The sequence below is a fragment of the Olea europaea genome, unplaced genomic scaffold (genome assembly GCF_002742605.1).
Source record: "Olea europaea var. sylvestris unplaced genomic scaffold, O_europaea_v1 scaffold134, whole genome shotgun sequence".
In the NCBI taxonomy this organism is placed as follows: domain Eukaryota; kingdom Viridiplantae; phylum Streptophyta; class Magnoliopsida; order Lamiales; family Oleaceae; genus Olea; species Olea europaea.
Genome location: NW_019230887.1, coordinates 596,571 through 619,935, shown reverse-complemented (window position 1 = coordinate 619,935; position 23,365 = coordinate 596,571). Strand labels below are relative to the sequence as shown.

Genomic DNA, 23,365 nt, shown 5'->3' with positions numbered 1-23,365 from the left:
TTCGATTTGGGATTGGTTCAGCCAAAGCCATCACCAAATCACCATTTTTTTGGCTATATCATAACCACATAAGTTGGTTCGATTCGTATCTCGGTTCGGACAGTTAATAATCATGAAAATAAATTATTTTTATAGGTCCAACCATCAAAATTGGAAAAAAAAAAATTATGAAAAAAAAAAGTCAATGAAAACAAAAACACAATACTAAGTCAATTTAGTAAATAATATCCAAATGAAAATGCAAACAATATCCCAATTCCCAAATGTAAAATCCAAATTTAACGAACAATGTTCACATATATTTAATACTCGTGTAGTTGGGTGTAAGGTTACTGTGCTAGGTTAGTTGGACTTAGCAGGTCGATAATTGGTCAGAATTTTGAGATGGACAAAATCATAGAAAGAATAATGAAAAATCCAATTGTCCCATTAATTTTTTTTAATGGGATATCGGTTTGGAGTAGGGGCGACGTCGTAAATATCATACATTTCCCATCCCGAACCAGGATATTAAAATCAAATACCATATCTCATTATATCATCGATTCGAATTTTTTCACCTCATTCGGTTCGATTACCCATGATTATGGATCGATCAAATCAAATCGATGGCCAATAATTTCACTTTTTGTTGAAAAAACTTAAAATAGGACCTACTTAATATATATTTCAATTATCAAGGAATGCATCTCGTAAAACGCATCTATTTATTATATGTTTTGACCGAAAACATTACAAACAAAATTACCCAAGGGTATTTATGGAATTTAAAACTTTCCGTTTCAGTTAGTCTCCTAAGCATATAATTATTTTAAGATAAAGTTTAATCCTAAAATCTGATTAACAAATCTTAATTTAACTCTAAGAAGATTGCCTTTAATTATTTAATTAATTTCTCATTTTTACGTCCTTACAAAATAATATATTTAAACAGTGAGCAATAAATTGTCACACCCCCTCATGCTCCTCTTGATATACAGTACAGAAGATATAGAGAGAGAGAAAGAAACAGAGCAAATACATACATACATACAGCCAACAGCATACATTTAGAGAGAGAAACGGAACATATTAATCTCTTCTTCAGATCTGCCTTGTCATACTTGCAGAATTTTAAAAATCGAGAAGATTGAACGGTGCTACTCAGCATTGATTATTAACTGAATCGACACGGTGCCCAGTTCAATTTTCTTCCGTATTTGAACATTTCTCTCTGTTCTTAGCTTTTTTAACTTGAAATTCAAGGTGGATTTTTGTAATTTGGGTGTTTTAGTGGGTTTTGAGTGTAATGTTGGTTTTCCGGTGGTTTTAGCCGGAGCTCCGGTGAGTTCAGAATCGAGCTCCGGCGATTCTTGTTTAGATTGAGGAAAATATAATGTGGGATTGAGGTAAAATAGTGAAAAATGTTCAAGTCGGCCCGATGGAGGAGCGAGAAGAACAAAGTCAAAGTTGTATTCAGATTGCAGTTTCATGCAACTCAGGTACCTTCATCTCTTTCACAGGAATGTATTTATGCATTTTGATGTATTTATATCGAAGAAAATTAAATCAAATTTACATTGTTGATTATGTCTTGATTTCACGATTAGGCTTCTTGATCAAGACTATTATGTTTTAAATTTTAACAATCTCAATAACATAGTTTTTTTTGAACCCAAAGGAAAATGAATTATTAGAATGGTTGTATTTTATTTATTTAACAGCATTTAAGACACTGGAATTTTACAATTTTGCTGACGAGTGAAATAACTAATGAGTTATTTGTGATTTGTGAATGCAGCTGTCACAGGTAGGAGGGGATGCATTGATGATATCTGTGGTTCCTGCTGATGTTGGAAAGCCGAGTGTAAAATCGGAGAAGGCAATAGTTCGAGATGGTGTTTGTTTATGGGATAATCCAGTATATGAAACCGTGAAGCTCAATCAAGAGCCAAAATCGGGGAAGATTCATGAGAAAATATACTACTTTGTTGTGGGGACGGTATAAAATGATCTAAGCCTATGAGCTTTTAGTCTTTGCTTTGCTGCCAAGGGATTGTTTTTCATTAATTCTTTTGTTCTGCACTTGTAGGGGACCTCTAAAGCTGGATGTGTTGGAGAAGCTATGGTTGATTTTTCAATTTATGCTGAGGTAACTAAGGTCAATGTGTCTCTGCCCCTCAAGAATTCAAAATCAGAGGCTAAGTTGCATGTAAATCTTTCTATCTCTTTTGCCATTGAATTTATATGTTATGATAGGATAATTATTTGATGGATTCCTTGTTCGAATTATGTATTTCAACAGATTTCAATTCAAAGGGTACAGGACTCTGTTGATCAAAGGTTGTGATGGATACTGTACCGTTATGTTGCGCCTCCCACCCCAGGATTCCTTTTTCCTATCTTCTCGTGTTGTTAAACTGATATTGATAAAAAATTTGTTGGCATCCATGCAGAGAGGTTGAAGAAAGTGAGGATACAAAATTGAATTCACAAGATAGGAGCTTGAGGGCACAGTTAAGCAATGGCGACATGGAGGGGACTGTTAGAAACCATTCTATTGAAGTAATTTTTCATTTCTTCTAGCCATTTTCTTCCCTTTCATGCACAGTCCTTAAATAAATTGTGGATTATAAGCACATAAAACATCTGATCTCCTTGTATGCGTTTGGAACATTTCTCCCTCTTGTACAAGAAAAGAAAATTTTTTGATCCTTTTTATGTGATTTTACTAGAATGTTGACATTAACTCAATTCATGTGGTCTATGTGGTTTTGACAGGATGTACCTTTGAATGAGACTGTTCCCCACATGAATGGCAACCGTGGAGCATCTAGTGGATCTGATATTACCATGTCTAGTTCTGAGAGCAGCTCGGGACTTGAGACACCTTGGGAACCCCTGATGAAGAACTCCCATCACGAGCCTAGCAGATACCCATTGTCTCTGAATCATTACTCGGGGGCTCGTCAGCCAAAAACTGATGCACTTAAAGCAATGTATGACGAGCATCAAACGACACAGTGGGAATGTCTTGGGAGTTCTGCCTTTGAACTAAGTACTGATGGTACTTCAAGCACTCCGACAGAAACCATTCTTCGGGAACACTCCCAAGAGGCTTCAGCTATTTTGATTGAGAAACTCAAATCCGAGCTTGCTGCTTTATCCAGGCAGGTAGAGATATCAGAACTAGAACTGCAGACTCTTCGGAAGCAGATTGTGAAAGAGAACAAAAGGGTGCACGATCTCTCGAGAGAAATTACTTCCTTGAAAGAAGAGAGAGATGTTCTCAAGGGAGAATGTGAAAAACTTAAAGCCCTCCCGAGAAGTTTAGATGAAGCAAAAAATAAAACCAATTTGCCCTTTGAGGGAGTGGATCCTCTGGCACTTGCTGAAGAACTCAGACAAGAACTAAATTATGCAAAAGACCTTAATGCCAATCTTCAGATTCAACTTCAGAAGACGCAAGAATCGAACTCGGAACTAATTCTTGCTGTGCGAGACCTAGATGAGATGTTGGAACAGAAAAATCAGGAAATATTAGCTCTTTCCAGCATATCAGGGGCAATTGACACAGATGAAAAGTTGCGGAAAGTTAACTCCAACTGTCAAACCGATGACGATGACGATGATGAACAAAAAGCATTGGAGGAGCTCGTGAGGGAACATAATGATGCCAAGGAAGCATACCTTCTTGAACAACAGATCATTGACCTCCATAGTGAAATAGAGATATATAAGAGAGACAAAGATGAACTTGAGATGCAAATGGAGCAGCTTGCCCTCGATTATGAGATCATGAAGCAGGAAAATCACGACATGTCATACAAACTGGAGCAAAGCCAGCTACAGGAACAACTAAAGATCCAGTATGAATGCTCGTCCACATATGCCTCTGCATGTGAACTTGAAGCCCACATGGAAAGTCTGGAGAATGAACTGAAGAAGAGATCAGAGGAATTCTCAGATTCATTGGTCACAATAAGTGAACTTGAAGCGCATATTGAAAGCCTGGAGAATGAACTGACAAAGCAATCAAAAGCATTTTCAGATTCATTGGTCACAATAAGTGAACTTGAGGCCAATACTGGAAACCTTGAGAATGAACTGAAGAAGCGATCAAAAGAATTTTCAGATTCATTAGAAACCATAAGAGAACTTGAAGCTCATTCCAAAAGTTTAGAGGCAGAACTCGAAACGCGGTTGGCAGCATTCGATGCTGATCTGGAAGCCCTTGCACTTTCCAAAGTTGAGCAGGAGCAGAGAGCAATACGAGCAGAAGAAACATTGAGAAAGACACGGTGGCAAAATGCTAATACAGCAGAGCGGCTTCAGGAGGAATTTAGAAGGCTTTCTGTTCAGATGGCTTCTACTTTCGAAGCAAATGAGAAATTAGCCAATAAAGCACTGGCTGAAGCAAATGAGCTCCGTATACGGAAAAGCTGCCTGGAAGAAATGCTCCAAGAAACTTCTGAGAAACACGAGTCTGTTAAGGAACAGTATGAAGCTACATTGCAACAACTTTCCAACCAAGTGACATCGATGATTGATCAAATAAAAAAGATGGAGTTAGAAATTGAAGACAAGACGATGCAGCTTGAAAATCAGAAAAAGCATGCTGAAGAAACTCAATGGCTACTGTCAGAGGAAATTCAAATGCTTAAAACTGAGATTGAAACATATGTAAAAGAGCATAAAATCCTCTTAGAGGAGGCAGGATGTAAGGAAATTTTGACAGAAGAGCTGGAACAAATGAGAAAATCAGTGAAGGAATTGGAATTGCTTTTGGAGGACGGGAACAGCGAAAGAATTGAACTGGAGAACAAGGTTGCTTCTGTAAAGAAGGAAGCTGAGGAGGTGCAGAAGCAATTAAATGAAATGAGATGTCAAGCCAATGAGAAGGAAACGATAGTTGGGAATCTGCTGTCGGAGATCAACACCCTTAGAGCTCAGTACAAAGAGTTGACGTGTTGTCAATTGGAGGATGAGTTGGAGAAAGAGAAATTAAGGAAGCAAATGCTTCAATTAAAAAGTGATCTTAAGAAGAAGGAAGATGCATTAAGTAGCATGGAGAAAAAGATAAAGGATAGCAACGGACGAGCAACAACTTTGGATGGAACAAAAGTAACTTCTAAAGCTAACAAATCTATGTCTCCTCTTCGTGGCTCCAAAGAGGTCGCCAATCTGAAGGAGAAAATAAAGTTGCTTGAGGTAAATCTGGACCTTGATTTTACTTTGAATGCCAAAATGAAATAAATTTTCTTCCTAGCATTATCATATACTGAGAAAATCCCTCGTAATGGTCATTTCCTATTTCCGATATTTTCAACATGGCATATTTTCAGATAGTTTTGTTTTGAAAACATTTCATCCTTTTTACTTTCTAGAGAAGTGTTATACTTGAATATTTCGCCTCTACCACAAGTGAGTTTGAACATTGCCTTGGAATTTGCCTAAGCTGATGCCAATTTCTATATTCAACAGGGCCAGATCAGGTTAAAGGAGACTGCTCTAGAGAGGTCGACTAATTCATTTTTAGAGAAGGAAAACGATCTTCATGACAAAATTGAAGAGTTACAAGGAAGACTGGAGGTTCTAAACCAGAGTAGTATCAATTTTTGTGAAAACGAAATCCAAAAGGTTACTATTGTTGCCATTCGCAATTTGCATTGAGATACAACATTTTTACCGATAGATTTTATGCATTGAGAGCAGCAGTGTTTCTCTTTGTCTGCATATTTTGTCAGTCAAGTCGTCTCAGAACTTTCCAATTTGTGTTTTGCATTTGCTTTAGATGTGTTGCACAAATTGTTTAACATAATTTGGAAATAATTCGTTGTGGGATGCAGGTAGCTGAAGAAGTGATTAACGCTGATGGTGGTTCCAGCATGATGACCAATTTATCCAGTATAAACAGTTCTTTGACAATATCTGAAAAGAGGTATGACTTAAAGCCCGTTTGGTAGGGTTATTGAAAAGACAAAAGCTGCTTCTAAAATTAAAAGATATTCTTGGACATGTTTGGATAAATTTCTGAAAATGCTTTGTTTGGTTAGAAGAGCTTCTAGGGGAAGGTGACCCAAGGTGGCTTCCTAGGAAGCTCTTCTACACAAAGCAAAAGTCTTGTCAAATGGTCTTCTGTGCTAAATAAGTTCAATATGTTTGGATGTGCGAGTGCCACAATAAATCATATTTCGCTGTCTAACCTTCATTGCGTTTGCCTTTGCAGTGATGACCATACTATCTCAGATGAACTGAAAGCCCCTTCCAGTAATAGTCGAGACCTTGAGGAATCATTGAGTTTAATTTCTGTACTGAAAGAGAAGAACATATCAATGGAAGGTGAACTGAAGGAAATGCAGGAGAGATATTCAGAAATAAGTCTCAAATTTGCAGAGGTCGAGGGCGAACGACAACAGCTTGTCATGACATTACGCAATCTTAAGAATGCAAAGAAGAGCTCATAGACACTCCAGTATATAGTTAAATTAACCTGGGAATTGTGCAACTTTAAATTTACATTTGACAGTTTCTTCAAAGTGTTTAAAAAAAAAAAAAAAAAAAAAAATTGAAAATTTGTGAAAAAAAATTCCTCTTCTTAGCATATATTACTTGTTTTCTTTATTGAATGTAATCCAAAATTACGATATAGTTTCATCGTGTAGGTACATCGTATGCATTGGTATTGATTCATTTTTCCTGAAAAATAGTACTTGTAATGTAGTGATCAAAATGAGTGATGAAGTTTTGATTATAGAAATATATAATGCGTTCAACATTGTTCAAGTACAATCATTTAGAAAAAAAAAAAAAAAAAAATTGTAAATTTGTGAAATAAGATTCCTCTTCTTAGCATATATTACTTGTTTTCTTTATTGAATGTAATCCAAAATTACGATATAGTTTCATCGTGTAGGTACATCGTATGCATTGGTATTGATTCATTTTTCCTGAAAAATAGTACTTGTAATGTAGTGATCAAAATGAGTGATGAAGTTTTGATTATAGAAATATATAATGCGTTCAACATTGTTCAAGTACAATCATTTAGAAAAAATTGTGAAATTAATGACAAGACTATTTCTCTTTGTTGATGCTGCAGATCAGATTGTGTTGTACACTACCACAATTTGTTAATTTTTTTATTTTTTTTTCCCCTCAAAATCAGATTTTATTCTTTCATGATTCTGTTGAAGATCTGTCACACATTTGATTTTCATTTTTCGATTTTGTAGTTGTGTAGGGACTTGACAACCACTAGTGATGGTGGCGATTGGTGGAGATCTGATTTTTGGATTTTTGATGGTGGAGGTCAGTGTTGGCAGCAGGGAAGATGGTTTGACAATGTTCTGGTATAACATTGAACATTGTAAGTGGTTGGCCGACTGCAATTGTGTTAACACTAAATTTTACAAGTGGTGGTAGCTCCGGTGATGTTATAAATGAACGGCAAAATGTGTAACACTATGTTATAGGTGATGGGAGTGGTGGATGCGATGAAAACAAAGCATTGAAATGTGTAACACAATTTTATAAAATGTAACCCAATGTGTTACAAGTTTTATTGTAAAAAAATAAAAAATAAAAACCGTATTTTGGGGAAAAAAAAAGATATAAAAGTACGAAATTAGTAAATTTTTTAAGGGTGTTAGTGAATTATTTCCTTTTTAATTTTCTTTTGCACATTTAGAGATAATTTTTAAAAAAAGTAAGAATAAGCTAGTTAGGAATAGGTGTCGGGTGAATTGGTATTAGTATTTCAATACTCGTAATCACCCATTATATCTTGGATATTTTGTAAATGGAGCCATTCGAGTTCTTATAATTATTGGAACTAAACTCAAATTCAAATAGCTGATTTTGGTTCGGCTCTATCTATAACATTTTTTTTCAATATACATTTAAGTCTTATTTGGTGAGGATTAAAATCAGATTTTTAGTAAATTTTGATAAAAATTGATGAACTGTGTAATTAAAAAGTGGTGGGTTCTATAAAATGTATTATTAAAATTAGTTGTTAATTTTGACTTATATTAATGTTTGATTTTTAGTTTCTACCAAATAGGAGCTTAAAACACATTTCCACATAAACCCTTTTGATACACATATCTAACATGTTAGTACTCGACAATATTTGTGCCAGTGAGAAAATTAAACTAAGAAATATTATAGAAGCTAAGAAATCGGGATTTATGATACAAAATTGTGAAGACTAAAAGTAAAGAAAACTGGAGAAATTTAAATATTTGTGCAATTTGATTTTTTTAGGTTTAGAGTATTTAGAGTTTTAAACAAATTATGGGTCCAAATTAGAGTTTTTAGGTTTTGTATATAAATATATTTTTAATTGTTTGGCTTGGGCGGTTTTTATTTGTAACCCACATTCATAGCTTATTTGTATTTTAAGTTATTAAACTCTGCAATTTTATTCTTCCAACCTATAAACTATAAGAAATAAGAAATTATATAAAAATTATGTTCCATACGAGTACTCACTATTTTGGTTCAAGAACCACGAATCGATTCGAACCCAATCTATCCTCTGTTTTTAATTCGATTTGTAAATTTTATTTTAGGGAAATCGGTCTGGACCTCTAATTATAGTTCGGTTCAATTTCGATTAAAATGTCTATGCCTAAAGCCACCTCATCCTGAACTGCACTTTTACCATCTTATCTACTAGTTTATTTTTATGTTAAATTGCACATTTAGTCCGCAAACTTACATATATTAGAAGAGTTAAATAGGCGGTATTGCCCATAACTTCATTTAACTAATTAGAGTAGAAAATATTTTATTTATTCATTCTTGAAGTTTTTGAACAAAATATATCTCAAATGGGGGGAAAAAAGTTTGTGTTGTAAATGGAAATCCTACACCAATTCCCCCATTTTTTTTCAACACATCATCTCCCAAAGAACTGTAAGTATTATGCCCTAAGTTCAATCAATTTTGGACATAAATACTTTTATATATAATTAATGCAATTAAATGGTAGATCTATTATTTAATTAATAGACAATTAAATAAATAATAGAGTCCGTAGATTCAAATTTTCGTAATTTGTTAATCATAAGGAGCTGTGATTGTGAGATACAAATTACATCTGATTGAATCTTAAATTGTTCGTGGTCGTAAGTGATAATGAGATACGGATATTGTTATTACGGATAGACCATCACGTGTGGCATTTCTTACTTGTGAAGTAAGTAACTGATCTCACAAGTGAAAGTGTGGTGACACTTAAATGAACACGTGGATGTTTTGTTATAGAACAAAACATTGGAGACCCGCCGAGAGATTCCACATGGATAACTATTTGAGTGTCAGTGGTTAACCTCTAACATTCGTAGTGAAATTGGTCCTTAGACTTGAGGTCGTCATGGCACCTTATATGAGGACAGTCATACTTTGGCGGTGTTGGATATTGCTCTGGAAAGGGCTGCTAATATGACATCGTTCGGGTACATCAAGAATCGTACGAAGGTTGTGATTGATCAATAAAGGATTTGTCACTCTTAAATAGTAGGAGATTATGATCTGCGTTTCATTCAATTAAGTCGATAACGAAATTTTTGGCCAAGGTGTACTCATAAGTCGAAAATGAGTTTTCGACTTATATTGACTTAATAGTGGAGCGAAAGATATAATCGAAATTCGGGATTGACACAATTTCATATCTCGTAATTGATCGGATCATATTGACGAAGGGATTATAGTTTCACGGTAAACGAACGAGTTTGGTTTTGTCATACCACGTGACATTTCCCATCACATGTATTGCCCTGACACATTGCTAGATGTCAATCAGGGACGGCGAGTGTGAATTGACGATACGAGTGTGAATTGACGATAAATTAAAAGAGTGTTTTAATTTATCAATTTTGATTAGATCAAAATAATATTTCACGTCGTTAGGCATCATGGTCGGGAACATAATGGGTCGCACACAAAAGAGAATTGGAAGATTGTAAATTGCCAATTGATTAATTTAACAATCGTTGGATAAATTAATTAATTGGATTTGTTATTTATATTCCTGAATTAATTAATTAATTCACGGATCGGGTTTAATTAATTAGATTAACTAAATATTGGACCGGACAGGGCCGAGCCCGTTTGGGTTTATATAAATACATTGTTAGGGTTTGAGGTCCATATGATTTTCATTATTCTTGCTGGCACAAGAGAGAAAACTCTGGTAGCTGCAATCTTGTTCTCTGTGTGGATTACCGCTGGAGGCTGGATAATTAGACAGCTGTGGATGATGGATCAAAATTGTTGGAACGAAAAGAATAGCAAAAAAGTTTGCAGATTTGGAAAAGGTACAATCTTATCACAATTTCTATCTAAACACAAAGGCCATTCTTGGTGGGAATCGAAAATTATTTTAAATTTCGTTGTGCATGTATAAGAAGATTCCCAACAAGAACTGCTGCTGATAATTTTTGCATCACCTGCAAAATACATCAGATGAACTATAAGAATTTTAATTATATCGTACATTATATTTGCAAATATGTCGATAAAGAATGCAAGCATGCATGCACCACATATGTCAATGTTTTATTTATATTCTCGATGCATGTTTGGTATGTAATATTAAATACGACAGACTTTTACCATGATCTGGCCTTGGCAGTCGAAAATCTTGAATGTTGATTTTCGTGGAAATCTCATTATCCTATAGCAGCTTTGTGTAGTTTGATCATTCTTCAATGTCACACAACAAGTCATTTCTCTACTGAAAATTTTGTTATTTCTTCTCACTTGAAAGTTGAAACCATTGTTCTTTCTTGCTAACTTAAGAATCAATCCACTTATATCCTTCCCAACATCCCAAAATTCGTAATTCTTCTGCAAAAGAAGCAAATTTCAGCCACCATATTAAGATAATATCTCAATTGAGCTATTAGCGAGTTATAGACAAAGTTCGATTACCTTTTTATTTATGAAGAAGAGAACTCGGCCAGGGGAATCCATGATTATTGTTACATTGTCTTTGGTAATTATCGACTCGAAAAAAAAGTTTCCTCTAGAATTACGGACTGTGCATCCATTTCCATGGAATACAAGGGATTTCATCCATATAGTAAATGTCTCTCTTTCTGATGAACTGCTTATTGATGTTAGATGATAAGCATTCATGAAACCTTAGCCAGTGCTATTTTAAGATTATTTTATTTTATTTTTTATGTCATGAGCAAGACAGGCCTGCATTATTTAGAAAGTAGTTGTATGTTTGTGGTTTTTTTAGTATTCAATCTTATCCCCTTTAGTATTTTTATTTGTTCAAAGAAAAATGATTTTAAAAAAGAAGCACGTTGGCATTGAGAATGATGAGCATTGACCCTTAATTTATTCTTATATCTTCAAAAAGATTCTCTTAATTTTTGCAGGTTATCAATATTAGTCGATTTGATGATTTTTTGTTTTAAATGTTTCGTTGAGTAGCATGGCACTTTATTAAAACGTAGAAATTGTGAATTTCAAAACACTTCTATATCGTGCATGCACAAAGTGGTTGTGACCTCTTGTGACACAAACGATGGTAGTTGTGATCGAAAAACATGTGGGAATATGAATCCATGATAAAAAAAAACTCACTGACGGATTTTATGATGTAATTAAGGTTGGAGATTGCCAATTGACTAAGCGTCCTTTCACTGCTCTTGATAGAAAACTCTTTGACGAATTCACTTTTTTTATTGGTCCAACGCGTGACGATACTCGTGGAACTCGCAAGACTAATCCGTCTTTGGAGTGAGCCTTTTTGTACGCAAGTCGTTTTTCTTCCAATATTATCCATTAGCAATTATAAGCAAATTGCTGATACGTTCATTGGGTAATTAGTTATGGCAAAGGTCCCCAACTTATGTAATATAGGAGGTCTCTAACTTATAATTTTTGGTATGATGGACACATTTCTTAACTTTTAAATAGAATATTTATCCACTGTATCGATATTTACAACTATTTTTAGTACGCTTGACGTGAACCGTCCTTGTAGTGTCCGAAGGTACCCCTCACCTAAGTGTTGGTGCCCCAAGCCAACCCTCCACCACACAGTCAACAAGATCATCTCAAGTACACATTGACTATTCGATAAAATGAGACACATAGAGCTTATGTTACGAAAAGTTCGTAACGCAAGAAAAAGGTTAGGGATGAAATTAAATATCTGGAAAAACGAATTGCTTGGTCTCACGTATAATGAAGAATGGATTTGAGCTGATGTCTAGAGTAGACTTACTCAAAAACTAAAGCATATTTATATTTTAAGTATTATTTATTGTTATTATTAGCAAGATTTTCCATATAAACAAGCTTCACCTTTTTTACTTCACACATATTTTAAAGGCCATTAACTACTTTATACATGCTTCATTGGAAAATAATTTATTTTTGCTAATTTAACTTTAAAAATTACTAAAGTAATCCAAGATGGTCAAACATAAAATTATATAATTATAATTTAATTATTTAATCTTACACCTTAAGCAAGATGCATAGAAATCTGATCAAGACCAATTAGGGGTGGCCCAGCCTCTATGTTTATGAAAGATGTGGCACAACGTAAATTCACCCCTCTAAGTCAAATCTTAAAATTCCTCATGGCATTGCCATTCTCTCAAATATGCTAAAAGAGTTAGAAATTGAGATTCATTTACATAAAAAAAATTTCCCACAGTTGTTTTTGTAACTTTACAATTTTATCCTCTAATAATAATTTTATCTAATATTAATTGTTTTATAAAACAATAATTGAAATTAAAATTTTTGTAAGAACCTTCATAAATAAATTAATTGAAGGAAATAGACAAATTCAAAGGGCCATAAGGAAGAGAAACCAAAAAGAGCACATGAGTAGATGTTCGTGTTGCCTCCCGGGGCACATCCGGGTTGGTGGAACAATTGCATTGGTGGGCTCACAAACCTAGCGTGGAGAGTTCGATTCCTGGAAGACAACATCTTGGAAGGGGGATTTATCTCGAAAGCAAGGTACTGAAAGATAGTGAAGAGAGCTCTCTTAGGGGAAGGAGTGTAAGTCATGCAGGAACTTGAGAACCAATAAGGGCACATCCCGTGGTTAACTTCCTCAAACTAATGAGGGGCCGGAGGCTTGAGGTCCAGGAATAGTCCGGCGAAGCTGGAAGACCTGGGTATCCAAAAAAAAAAAAAAAAAAAAAAAAAAAAAAATTTTTTGCTTGGAAGCACTATCATGAGGACCCTTCATGCTTAAACAATCTTCTTGTCTTCTTTATGGACCACAATAAATTATTAGGATTTGGTTGTTAAAATACAAAAAAAGAAAAAGAAAAAAAAAAAAGAAGAAAAAACTATAAAGACTTTTTACTCCTTTGTTTGATCCATCTTGAAACATCTATTCATCGATTATTGTTAAAATATTTAATATTATTTAAAATTAAAACGGAAATTTGATTCAAATTTCTATTTTCCTCGAACTTGGTTGAAATCGGGGTTAGATTCGTATCAAAATAACTCAATTTTAACCGTTTGAATTATACAAAAATTGGACTAAATCGATCGGTCCAAGTTGAGGACTCGACAATAATTCAATATTAGATAATTAGTAAATTGTCACTAATGCGTTCTAATTAATGCTTGCCAAACCCAAAAGCAAAACTGTGACAAAAATAAGAATCCAATCAACTATAATTAATAATAATTATAGTTAAGTATGTTGTTTAACAGCTGTTTGAACTTTAAAGAGTGGAACTTTCTTTTCAATAGTTTCCCATTTTACTCCATAATCATCATATCGTTCGAATAACAACGATAAGTGGACGACAAAAAAAAAATAAAAAATCAAGCAGTTTTGCATTCAAAAAGACTATTGAAACCGAGAACGGTGAAATTGTGAGCCAAGTGCCAAAAAATCTACGAAGAAGTTGATACGAAAATAGAGAGATTTTGGTGAAAATAAGTTGCCGATAATTGAAAAAACAATTGAATTAAGGACATGTTCAGTAGTGAAGTCATTTTTTTGACCGTTAGAGAGAAAAGTGGATCCCACCTGTGAGTGAAGAAGTCAAAAATAACTACTAGAATAGTGAAATAACGATCAAAAAATTAATTTTTTTGGGTGAAAAATTGTTACCAAACAGGAGCTAAGACTAGTGTATATGTAACCATGTTCATGTTGCTTTTAAGCTTTAGATATCCCTTACTCAATTAAATTTCTCTTTATCGTGAAATTCTGACTTTTGCAAAAGCTCTAAATTCTTTGATATGAAGAGAGAAATCAAAATAGGGAGGTAAAAAATGCAAATAAAAATATCAAAATTCACTTGCTCAAAATAAGCAACAAATGAACCCAACTTTTTTTTTTCCCCTGCTCAAAGATGGACACCTATCTCTATTTATCGAGCTCAAGAAAGGAGTTCATAGTTTCAAGGAGGAGAAAAGGAAGTCAAGTGCTACTTATAACAAAAGGCAAACCTAAATAGTGAGCTATAATTATAATTCAAATTGCAATGGACTAATTCTAATATTTCTAGTATGATCGATACAATGATATTCTCCACAACCTCATTTTTTTTTTCGAGTTTGCTAGAACTCTTGTTTATTTTTTGTGAATTTAAAAATTAAAAAAAAAAGTAAACAAGAAGAGAAATGAGAATTTTATTCATTGCTCCTCTCCTTCGTTCCCATGTTTTGAAAACTCCCGACAACACAAGGGATAGGGAGAGCCAGCTTGGCACGACCCTGTCACGCTCGTTGACATCTCTATTAGTTGCCAATGGTGATAGTTGCTCTTCAAAAATGTTCTTAATTCTTAATAATAACGATATTATTTTTCCATATTTCCATAGTACGAGTACGAAGTAACAAAGATAGTAATGACTCCATCTACAAAGGCCAAATGGTCCAATTGGTGCTTAAATGCACAAACCTACCTAGTCATTGAAACCACTGAGGAAAAATGAGAATATAAAACTGAACATATCACGAAATAAATGCTTTATCTTCTCGACTGATATAATTAACTTAAGTAAATCTGTTAATTACGCCACTAAATCCACTTAACAAAATAAAAAACCGCCATTTTTAACCCATTTTCTTTTCGTTTACTCTTCCTCCAACGCAAACAAACAAAAGCATTCCACACGCTCTCTCTAACCCTCTCTCTGCAAGAATTTCAGAATAAATTTTTCGTTTTTTGATCTTTTTCCTTTACTTACACTGTCCATCTCTTTCTGTTTCTGACACCAAACCTATCTTTGAGTCCAAGTTTACCCCATTTTTGGGCTTCTTTTGAACTTCACTCTTTGATGTTCCAGTGGATTTGCCTTGCATGGGTTGTTATTTTTATTGAACCATATATTCACCCTTGAGCTTTCTATTTTTCGTGTTTTCTTAATTTTTCCTTTTCAATATCAAGAATCTTCTTTTCTACTTTAATTCTTTTTTTGTTCTTTGATAAAGAATTATGACACCCACACTGTGCTCTTTCTTTAACTGTTTGGATTTTTTTCGCATTTAATGTTGTGGGTCTTTTTATATTTTGATTCCTATCGAGTTTCTTGAAAAGTTCTATTTGATGGGTTCTTTAAGCTCATGAGAGTGTAGCTTTGCGTGTATGATGAGTAGAAGAAAAATGGGAGTTTTTGCTTCATTTCAAGTTCTTTTGCTCTGTTTAAAACTCTTTCTTGCACTCAGTGATGCATTTCCAGTAAATGAAGGTAAGGTTTATTCAGTTTTATTTGATTTTTCACAGATCTTAATTCTTGATTCAGTCACTTGTCAATAATTTGTGAATATTTTCTACTTCTTACATTAATGTGGGTTGTTATTTGATTTAATTCTGGAAAAATAGTAGATAATAATTGTTGATAAATATAATAGTTATTTATAGCATAAAATAATTGTAGATTTTACGGTTTAGTTCATTTTTTCTGACTGAGGAATTTGTGGGTTTTGTTCAGTTGAGGCTTTAACATCCTTCAAGAGGGCTATAATTGAGGACCCATTACTGGTTTTGTCAAATTGGAACCCTCTGGACTCAGATCCTTGTGACTGGACTGGCATTTCTTGTTCTATGGCTAGAGATTATGTCATAAAGCTGTAAGATATTTCTGTCTGCCTAAGTTCGTTCGAAAAGTTTGGTCGAACCATTACACTTATGTGTATGCATTCATTACATTGCCACATTCTTGATTACAGTTTGGAAGTGGTATTAGTATACTTGTAGTGCCAAACTCGAATTCTCATTTGTGATGCTGCTCCATGTTGCAGTAACTTATCGGGGGCATCTTTAAGGGGTTTCATTGCACCGGAATTGTATCTACTATCAACTTTGCAAGAATTGTAAGTTTTGGATGCTTTTTAATGCTGATTTATTAGACTTCTTTTAGAACTGGAATGTGACTGATTTAAACTTTATGTCTGCTGTTGATTAACAGAATTTTGCGTGGGAATTTGCTAATTGGTACAATACCTAAGGAAATTGGCATGTTGAAAGACCTCAAGGTCTTGGATTTGTCTTCAAACCAGCTTACAGGAGCAATTCCTCCCCAGATTGGAAATTTAAGTGGTGTTATGAAAATGTTAGTGGTGCTTGAATGTTAGATGTTTAGATTCTAAGTAGACTTTTCCTTTTCATTTCTAGCTTATTCTCATTGATGTGGCTTTTGTTCTTTTGTAGAAATCTTCAATTCAACGGGTTGACTGGAAAGTTGCCTTCTGAGCTTGGAAACTTGAAATACCTTGAAGAACTTCGACTTGATAGGAATAAGCTTCTGGGGACCATCCCTGCTAGCAATGGCTCAGCATATCCATCCAACACTCGTGGAACGTAAGAAGATACATTCGTTTGTGATTGCTTTTATTTATATGGAAACTCTAATACGTTTTTCCAAGTGTTCAAATGGTGCAATGCGTTGTATAATAATCAATGGTCTACAGACTGACCCAATTGTGTAAGACTCCATCTGCATCAGTCTCTTTTTACAATGCATTGCACCATTTGAACCTTTGTCCCAATTGTGCAATGGCTCAGCATTTATAGAGACTGATGCAGATGGAGCCTAGACATATCTGTATTTCTGTTGCAGAATGTTTAAACCCAACATTTGAGTACCTTTACACTTGTACGAGTTTCTTCTGTATGTGAACTTGTATCATGGTAGAAATCCTATTTGATTGCTGAAGTTCATTCAATATTCAATTTCCAATGGAAGCTTGCATTTCAATCTCAGAAGCGTATTTTGTAATATCGATTCTTCATACAATTCTACTAGGTATGCTTCAAGTAGCCGCCCAATGGGTTTCTGTCTATCATCTCAATTAAAAGATGCTGATTTCTCATATAACTTTTTTGTTGGAAGCATTCCTGAGTGCTTGGGGTTTCTTCCTAGGTATTATATGTCTTTGATTTCACTTCTTTTCTTTTTGCTTTCACCTTTTCCTTTGTGGGTTAATGTTTACTTTGCTGTATAGAACAAGTTTTCAAGGAAATTGCCTCCAGGATAAAGAAATCAAACAGCGTTCTACAGCACAATGTGGTAGGTGATGAATAAACACTTGACTTTCGAATAAGACTACTGTCCTTGTGAGGAGAACTATGATGCACCGATACGGACACGTGTGTCCGACACGATACGTGTCGAATACTTCGACTCGTGATTTTTCAAAAAAACACCGACACGACACGTTAATTAAATTCTTTAAAATTCTTCATTTATATATTATAAATTTATTTTTACACTTATTATTGATTTTTCTTGTTGAAATCTTTTAAATATGAATACTTATTTGTTATTTACTAATAATTTTGAGTAAAATTTATAATAGTTATAGTAAGAAAGAAAAATGATTATTGTAGAGTATTCAAAGAGTGTCGGTATCGACATGTGTCGGATACGGACACGTTACCCTAGTTAGAGTGTCTGTGTTATAGAGGAGGAGAAAAATCGCGAATAATATTTTACGTTTTCATCAATTGTAAAAAGAAATTAACAACAGTGACTATAGACTGAACCAATTGTACTAGTATCTGCTTACGTTTCTCTGAGGTGGCTCGTCTGGCACTTTTTTTTTTTTTTGAAAGGATTTGTTCATTGACTTAATCAAATAAATTTATGAAACTTCAATTACGAAGAAATTGGGAATCATCATAAATGAATTATTTCATGTGGCTAATACCGAAATTTTTTTATGGTAGGTGGTGCTTCACCTGCTAAAAACCATCCAGTAGTTAACACCAAGCACCGGCCTGTAGAAGACAGATCCAAACATCAAGTTAATTCGCCGAGGCCTGCATGGCTTTTGGCTCTTGAAGTAGTGACAGGAGTTATGGTGGGTTCTCTCTTTGTCATTGCTATGCTCACTGCAGTTCAGAAGTGCAAGAGCGAATCTTCTATCATTATCCCTTGGAAGAAATCTGCAAGTGAGAGGGACTACACAACGATTTGCATAGGTTAGACTCGATCACCTAAATGCTATTCTTGGAACATTTATATCAATTTACACATGAAGTTTCAATGCTCTATTGTGCTTAAATTAAGTGAAACCTATAAGCAGATTCTGAAGTATTGAAGGATGTAGCAAGATACAGCAGACAAGAACTTGAGGTAGCCTGTGAAGATTTCAGTAACATCATTGGATCCTCTCCAGATAGCCTGGTATACAAAGGCACCATGAAAGGTGGGCCCGAAATTGCTGTTATATCCCTTTGCATCAAAGAAGATCATTGGTCGGGCTACCTCGAGCTTTACTTCCAGAAAGAGGTAACTGGTCTCACGTCATTGAACAATTGGTTATTGCTGCTTCTGTATCTTAATGGAATGTGTGATTAAGTAATGTATGTTATTGCATGGTTCAGGTGGCAGATTTGACAAGACTAAATCATGAAAACACGGGAAAATTGTTAGGGTATTGCTCAGAAAGCAGTCCATTTACTAGGATGCTGGTGTTCGAATATGCATCAAATGGAACACTTTATGAGCACCTTCACTGTAAGAATCTCCTTTCCTTAGTTCTTCTCTCTTTTCTGTTTGTTTTAAAACTTTGTGATGCAATCCAAGCAGCTTCCATGAGCTGAAAACTGAAGCCTTCTGATTGATTATAGATGGAGAAGGATGTCAATTATCTTGGACACGGCGTATGAAAATTATTTTAGGCATCGCAAAGGGACTGAAGTACCTGCATGAGGAACTTGATCCACCATTTACAGTATCTGAATTGAATTCTAGTGCTGTATATCTTACTGATGATTTTTCTCCCAAGGTGAGGCCTTATCACTTGTCAATATATCTATTCGGAACCAAAGTTCTATTCTAGTGCTGTGTATATGGTTTTTATGATGCGATGTATTTTATGTATTTTGTATGTAATTTATGCATGTATGAATGATAATCTACCCTAAAGTGTTTTTTTTTTTTCTTTTCGTGGTAATACTGTACCTCCATCAATGCGGATTCTTATTATATTATTCCTAATTTCTCCTGCAGCTGGTTGATTTTGAGAGCTGGAAGACTATTCTGTCACGATTGGAGAAGAGCTCGGGTGCCATCAGTAGTGAAGGTGCTGTCTGTGTTCTTCCAAATTCTTTGGAAGGGCGTCATCTTAATATCCAGGGCAATATCTATGCATTGGGGGTGATTTTACTGGAAATAATCAGCGGGAGACCTCCATACTGCAAAGATAAAGGGTGCTTAGTGGATTGGGTATGAATTAAGAATTTTCTTCCTTTTCATGATTTTCTCGACCGGACTCTCTTCCCTCATGATCTGTATTCGCAGAAAGTTGCCAAAATGTTTGGCTAAGCTTAAGAAGAAAAACTGAACTTACCTTTTCTAACTGTAAGTCTCTACTTATTTGCTGCAGGCTAAAGAATTTCTAGAAATACCTGATGTCATGTCATATGTAGTGGATCCTGTGTTGAAACATTTCAGATACGAGGACCTGAGGGTGATATGTGAAGTGGTAAATCTTTGTACCCGTCCAGAGTCAAGCACCAGGACCTCCATGCAGGACTTGTGCTCCATGTTGGAAAGTGGTATTGACACTTCTGTACCTGCCGATCTCACAGCATCTGCTTCTCTGGCATGGGCCGAGCTTGCACTTTCTTCATAACAGAAATAGAGCTAACACCTGCAAATAGTAGCAATACTTGTTTTAGGTTTAAACCTTTTTCGTCTTCTTTTTGATCTTCTCTGATGTCCATTGAAATGTCTTCTTGTAATCTCTTATGGTGTATGAAATGTAGGGTTTCTGGTGGTAAACCTTGGTGCTTGCTATATTCAGAGCCTGAGTTGTGATGGATCTTTAGAAAGTGAATTAAGGCCTTATTCATGGCTGTTCTCATACATCCTGTTGATATTTCTATTTTCGGTTTTTGCTGCAGTTATCTGCCTTAATTTTGACTTGTTAGAAAGGCTATACAACTAGACAGTAAAATGAACGAGATTTTAATTTTCTTATTATAAAGAGCAAAAAGTTTAGCACCTGCAAACTGGAGATTCCCTCGAGATGGCAATAATTTACGATTCTCTGAGCAATGTGTTAACTGGTCAATCTGATACACAAGAAGCAAGAACTCCAATAGAGAATAAAATTTAGTTTCTTTTTGTTGTATAGAACTGAAAATTGTTATATTTCTACAAGAAAATGGAAGCACAGGAATTGCACAGCTTGCAGCAGAGAATAATATGAGCTGAATTTACTAAATGTTTCTCTTAAAGTTTGACTGCACAAATGATAGTCACTTATTCAATGCATCCCAGAGCACTCCTAAATCAACATTGCCTCCTGAAATTATAATGCCAACATTGTTGCAATTCTTCCAAGCAGGGTTTTTCTTGAAACAGTCGGACAAAACAGCTGCCAGTCCTATGGCCCCACTCGGCTCGACTGCAACCTTCAAAATTTCGTAACAGAGTTTCGTTGCGTCAATTATCTCTTTATCCGAGACAAGTATGATGTCATCAACCAAATCTCTAACAACAGGCCTGCTCGAAGATAACGTATAAAGTTATGAAAGAAGGTAGTACAACAGCAGAGATCTCAATCATTTAAGACCATAAAACAATACTAATACAAGGTCTTGGTAGCTACATAAACTAGACAAACATTCAAAAGACTTTATCCACACAAACTAAAACACTAAGTACATGTTAGTTATTATTAAACCATACTAGACAATATAATTGACAAGATTTTAATTTCTCTTTCCTTCAACAATGTTTGTTACTATCTAATCTACTTTATCAAAAATGAGCTTACCTTGTTGAATAAACCTGGAAAAACAAAAAGACTGTAAAAATTATGTATTTCTTGAATCCATGCGATTGACATTACCATGTGAGGCTTCCAAGACTAGCTTGAAGCCCATCAGCTTGGGTCTTGGTCTCGGGGTTTGTTACAATACGATCAGAGAGTATTCATAAACGTTAAAAAAGCATTATAAAAAATTTCCCTATTTTCTTGCCTAAATAGACTGCTTTTTTGTAAAGAACTCAGAGCAAGCATAGTTCAATCTACATTAATAGCAAAATGGATTTAACAAAGAAAAAGAAAACAAAAAATTGTGATACATGATGGTTCAGAGTTTTCGCCTACATCCACAGGAGGAAGGCACCAGATTGTTTCCTTGTTACCAAACAGTTCCAAGAATTGCACCCTCTACCCTCAGTCACACAGAAATCCTCATTGTTTGTTTCATGTACAAGAAACCTCACAAAAACGTTATTCGGGAAATGGACTCTCCTTATTCTGAATTTTAAAGAATTAACTGCTATCCCTGTTATGATTCCTATAACCGAGTCAACACTTGATCAACGAAATTTCATTTTGGCCAAGTCTTGACGCAACAGTCTTCAATTTACACTACTTCAATCCAACTCCTTAGCACGTCTTCACAATTAATTATCCATGTTGTCAGCAATCTCCAACTTGACTAGTGTGTATAGTGTATAGTCTAATCTAACCCTTTCCCAAATTTGCCCCAACAGTGTCTCGACAAGGCGAAACATTAGCTAACTCCAAGCAATGCTTGGACTTAAGAGTGTTAAATCTGCTTAACACTTAGCTGGAATTTTGTTTTTGCCCAATGATGGTTCCACTTAAAACTGATGGCAGCTTAAATACAAATTGAAGCCCAAAACCCAGTTGCCTCACTCATATGATTTTTACAAATGTGACTTTAAATTCAGATACAACAAACAGCCGAGATGATGTCATGTGGTTGATTGGTGGCCCTTGGATAAAAATTAATTGTTGAATGGTTATATCCTGGATACGTCGCCTGCTTTGGCTGTTCACATCATTCTAGGGTTTTCTCTTTGCTCTCATTTTTCTCCCCGAAAAGCTTCTGGATTTTAGTCCGTAATAAATCATTCTCTTAGATTTTCTTCATAAGATCTTCCTTGGAATGGTTACTAGTCTTTTTCTAGTGAGCAGTAACCACTGATTTCTCGGTATAATTGATTTGAGAGAAATATAGGAGAGAAAACAAGTGGTCTGAGGGAAAATCAGTAGAATCTTTCGGTGTGAATTCTAGTGATGTTATCTTTGGTGATTTCTAGTGGATTTAGAGCGATAACCACTTTTGTGGATGCTCAATGTGGTGTAGGCTGTTCGGCTGAACATATGGTCCTTAGGGCGAAAAGTTTCCGTGTTCCTTAATTTTTTGTTGATTTACTTTGTGTTCTTGAGACATATTTACCAACATAGAGGTTGGCAATGCTTTTGTTGTCATGTGTGCAGGATGATGATCGGTTGAAATCTTCTCAACTTTCACACCCTCTGTGGACAAAGTGCAAATGCACATCCACATGCTTTCTTCTTTCGTGGAAGACCTGATTCTTTGATTAGTGGATTGTATTTTAACTTTCACAGTGCACCATCCAGCTGAATTCCAAGCAGGTTATGGTGCATCTCAAAACTTGAAATAAGTGACCTGCTAGAACTTCTATTGTCAAGGTCCCCGACAAAAACAGAATCCACAAAACCAGCTACTATTCTGCCATTTTTATTTTTCATCCCTTAAACCAAACCAGTGTTTGATGATCCCTTTAAGCCCCCGTTTGGCCCTCATTAATTTTCATTCCATTACATTTCATTTCATTTCTCTCTCTCTTATTTTCAATCACATAATTTTCTATAAAATAATATTACATGTAAACTAAAAACTTTTTTATTCTTTTTCAACCACTCATTTAAAAAAAAAAAAAACACTATTCCACCCATTAATTTTTCTATAAAATGGGGGCCAAACGGGGGTTAAATATCTTAGCATCCATTTGATGGCCCACCAATGCTCATTTCCTGGCTTTGCCTTATATCTATCCACAACACTTGAAGCTTGGGGTAAATCTGGTGGAATACACAAGACTTTCAAAAGATTAGCATAAGTGATTCC

At 34.9% G+C, this 23,365-nt stretch overlaps 4 protein-coding genes across 4 annotated transcripts in view; 2 read left to right on the top strand and 2 right to left on the bottom strand.

Moving 5' to 3' along the window:
• The first annotated feature begins 968 nt into the window (after positions 1 to 968).
• LOC111375132 (golgin subfamily A member 4-like) lies at positions 969 to 6,759 on the top strand. Its single transcript, XM_022997930.1, has 9 exons — positions 969 to 1,481; positions 1,781 to 1,981; positions 2,072 to 2,191; positions 2,285 to 2,322; positions 2,436 to 2,544; positions 2,761 to 5,190; positions 5,464 to 5,619; positions 5,829 to 5,920; positions 6,209 to 6,759. Exons 1-9 carry the CDS (start codon positions 1,404 to 1,406, stop codon positions 6,444 to 6,446), a joined length of 3,462 nt encoding a protein of 1,153 aa, XP_022853698.1. The 5' UTR covers positions 969 to 1,403; the 3' UTR covers positions 6,447 to 6,759.
• A 3,568-nt stretch (positions 6,760 to 10,327) lies between these two features.
• On the bottom strand, positions 10,328 to 11,127 carry LOC111375104 (protein LURP-one-related 2-like). Its single transcript, XM_022997893.1, has 3 exons — positions 10,921 to 11,127; positions 10,603 to 10,836; positions 10,328 to 10,436 (listed from the first exon to the last, which is right to left on the bottom strand). The coding sequence occupies exons 1-3, from the start codon at positions 11,125 to 11,127 to the stop codon at positions 10,365 to 10,367; spliced, it is 513 nt and encodes a 170-aa protein (XP_022853661.1). The 3' UTR covers positions 10,328 to 10,364.
• Positions 11,128 to 15,062: 3,935 nt separating this feature from the next.
• LOC111375131 (probable LRR receptor-like serine/threonine-protein kinase At1g63430) lies at positions 15,063 to 20,312 on the top strand. The gene is made up of 13 exons (XM_022997929.1): positions 15,063 to 15,686; positions 15,930 to 16,068; positions 16,240 to 16,311; positions 16,407 to 16,550; positions 16,649 to 16,798; positions 17,244 to 17,360; positions 17,443 to 17,507; positions 18,167 to 18,421; positions 18,526 to 18,731; positions 18,827 to 18,959; positions 19,073 to 19,230; positions 19,455 to 19,670; positions 19,831 to 20,312. The coding sequence occupies exons 1-13, from the start codon at positions 15,584 to 15,586 to the stop codon at positions 20,077 to 20,079; spliced, it is 2,007 nt and encodes a 668-aa protein (XP_022853697.1). The 5' UTR covers positions 15,063 to 15,583; the 3' UTR covers positions 20,080 to 20,312.
• Positions 20,313 to 20,548: 236 nt separating this feature from the next.
• Positions 20,549 to 23,365, bottom strand: part of LOC111375118 (serine racemase) — a 6,878-nt gene continuing 4,061 nt past the window's right edge. The window contains exons 8-11 of the mRNA XM_022997908.1: positions 23,259 to 23,319; positions 22,670 to 22,802; positions 21,304 to 21,386; positions 20,549 to 20,954 (exon numbers count right to left, since the gene is read on the bottom strand). Coding sequence (XP_022853676.1) covers positions 20,708 to 20,954; positions 21,304 to 21,386; positions 22,670 to 22,802; positions 23,259 to 23,319 — 524 coding nt within the window. The 3' untranslated portion in view covers positions 20,549 to 20,707. The remainder of the gene's footprint in view (positions 20,955 to 21,303; positions 21,387 to 22,669; positions 22,803 to 23,258; positions 23,320 to 23,365) is intronic.

Bases quoted from the DNA above. Each gene is read 5' to 3' on its own strand.
- LOC111375104 (XM_022997893.1), bottom strand. From the start codon at position 11,127: ATGAATGCTTATCATCTAACATCAATAAGCAGTTCATCAGAAAGAGAG. The intron at 10,837-10,920 runs GTAATCGAACTT...CTTCTTTTGCAG, and splicing joins TCTTCTTCATAAATAAAAAG to AAGAATTACGAATTTTGGGA. The intron at 10,437-10,602 runs GTAAAAGTCTGT...TGTATTTTGCAG, and splicing joins ACTGCCAAGGCCAGATCATG to GTGATGCAAAAATTATCAGC.
- LOC111375132 (XM_022997930.1), top strand. From the start codon at position 1,404: ATGTTCAAGTCGGCCCGATGGAGGAGCGAGAAGAACAAAGTCAAAGTT. The intron at 1,482-1,780 runs GTACCTTCATCT...TTGTGAATGCAG, and splicing joins TGCAGTTTCATGCAACTCAG to CTGTCACAGGTAGGAGGGGA. The intron at 1,982-2,071 runs GTATAAAATGAT...CTGCACTTGTAG, and splicing joins ACTACTTTGTTGTGGGGACG to GGGACCTCTAAAGCTGGATG.
- LOC111375131 (XM_022997929.1), top strand. From the start codon at position 15,584: ATGATGAGTAGAAGAAAAATGGGAGTTTTTGCTTCATTTCAAGTTCTT. The intron at 16,551-16,648 runs GTTAGTGGTGCT...GTTCTTTTGTAG, and splicing joins TTAAGTGGTGTTATGAAAAT to AAATCTTCAATTCAACGGGT. The intron at 18,732-18,826 runs GTAACTGGTCTC...TGCATGGTTCAG, and splicing joins AGCTTTACTTCCAGAAAGAG to GTGGCAGATTTGACAAGACT.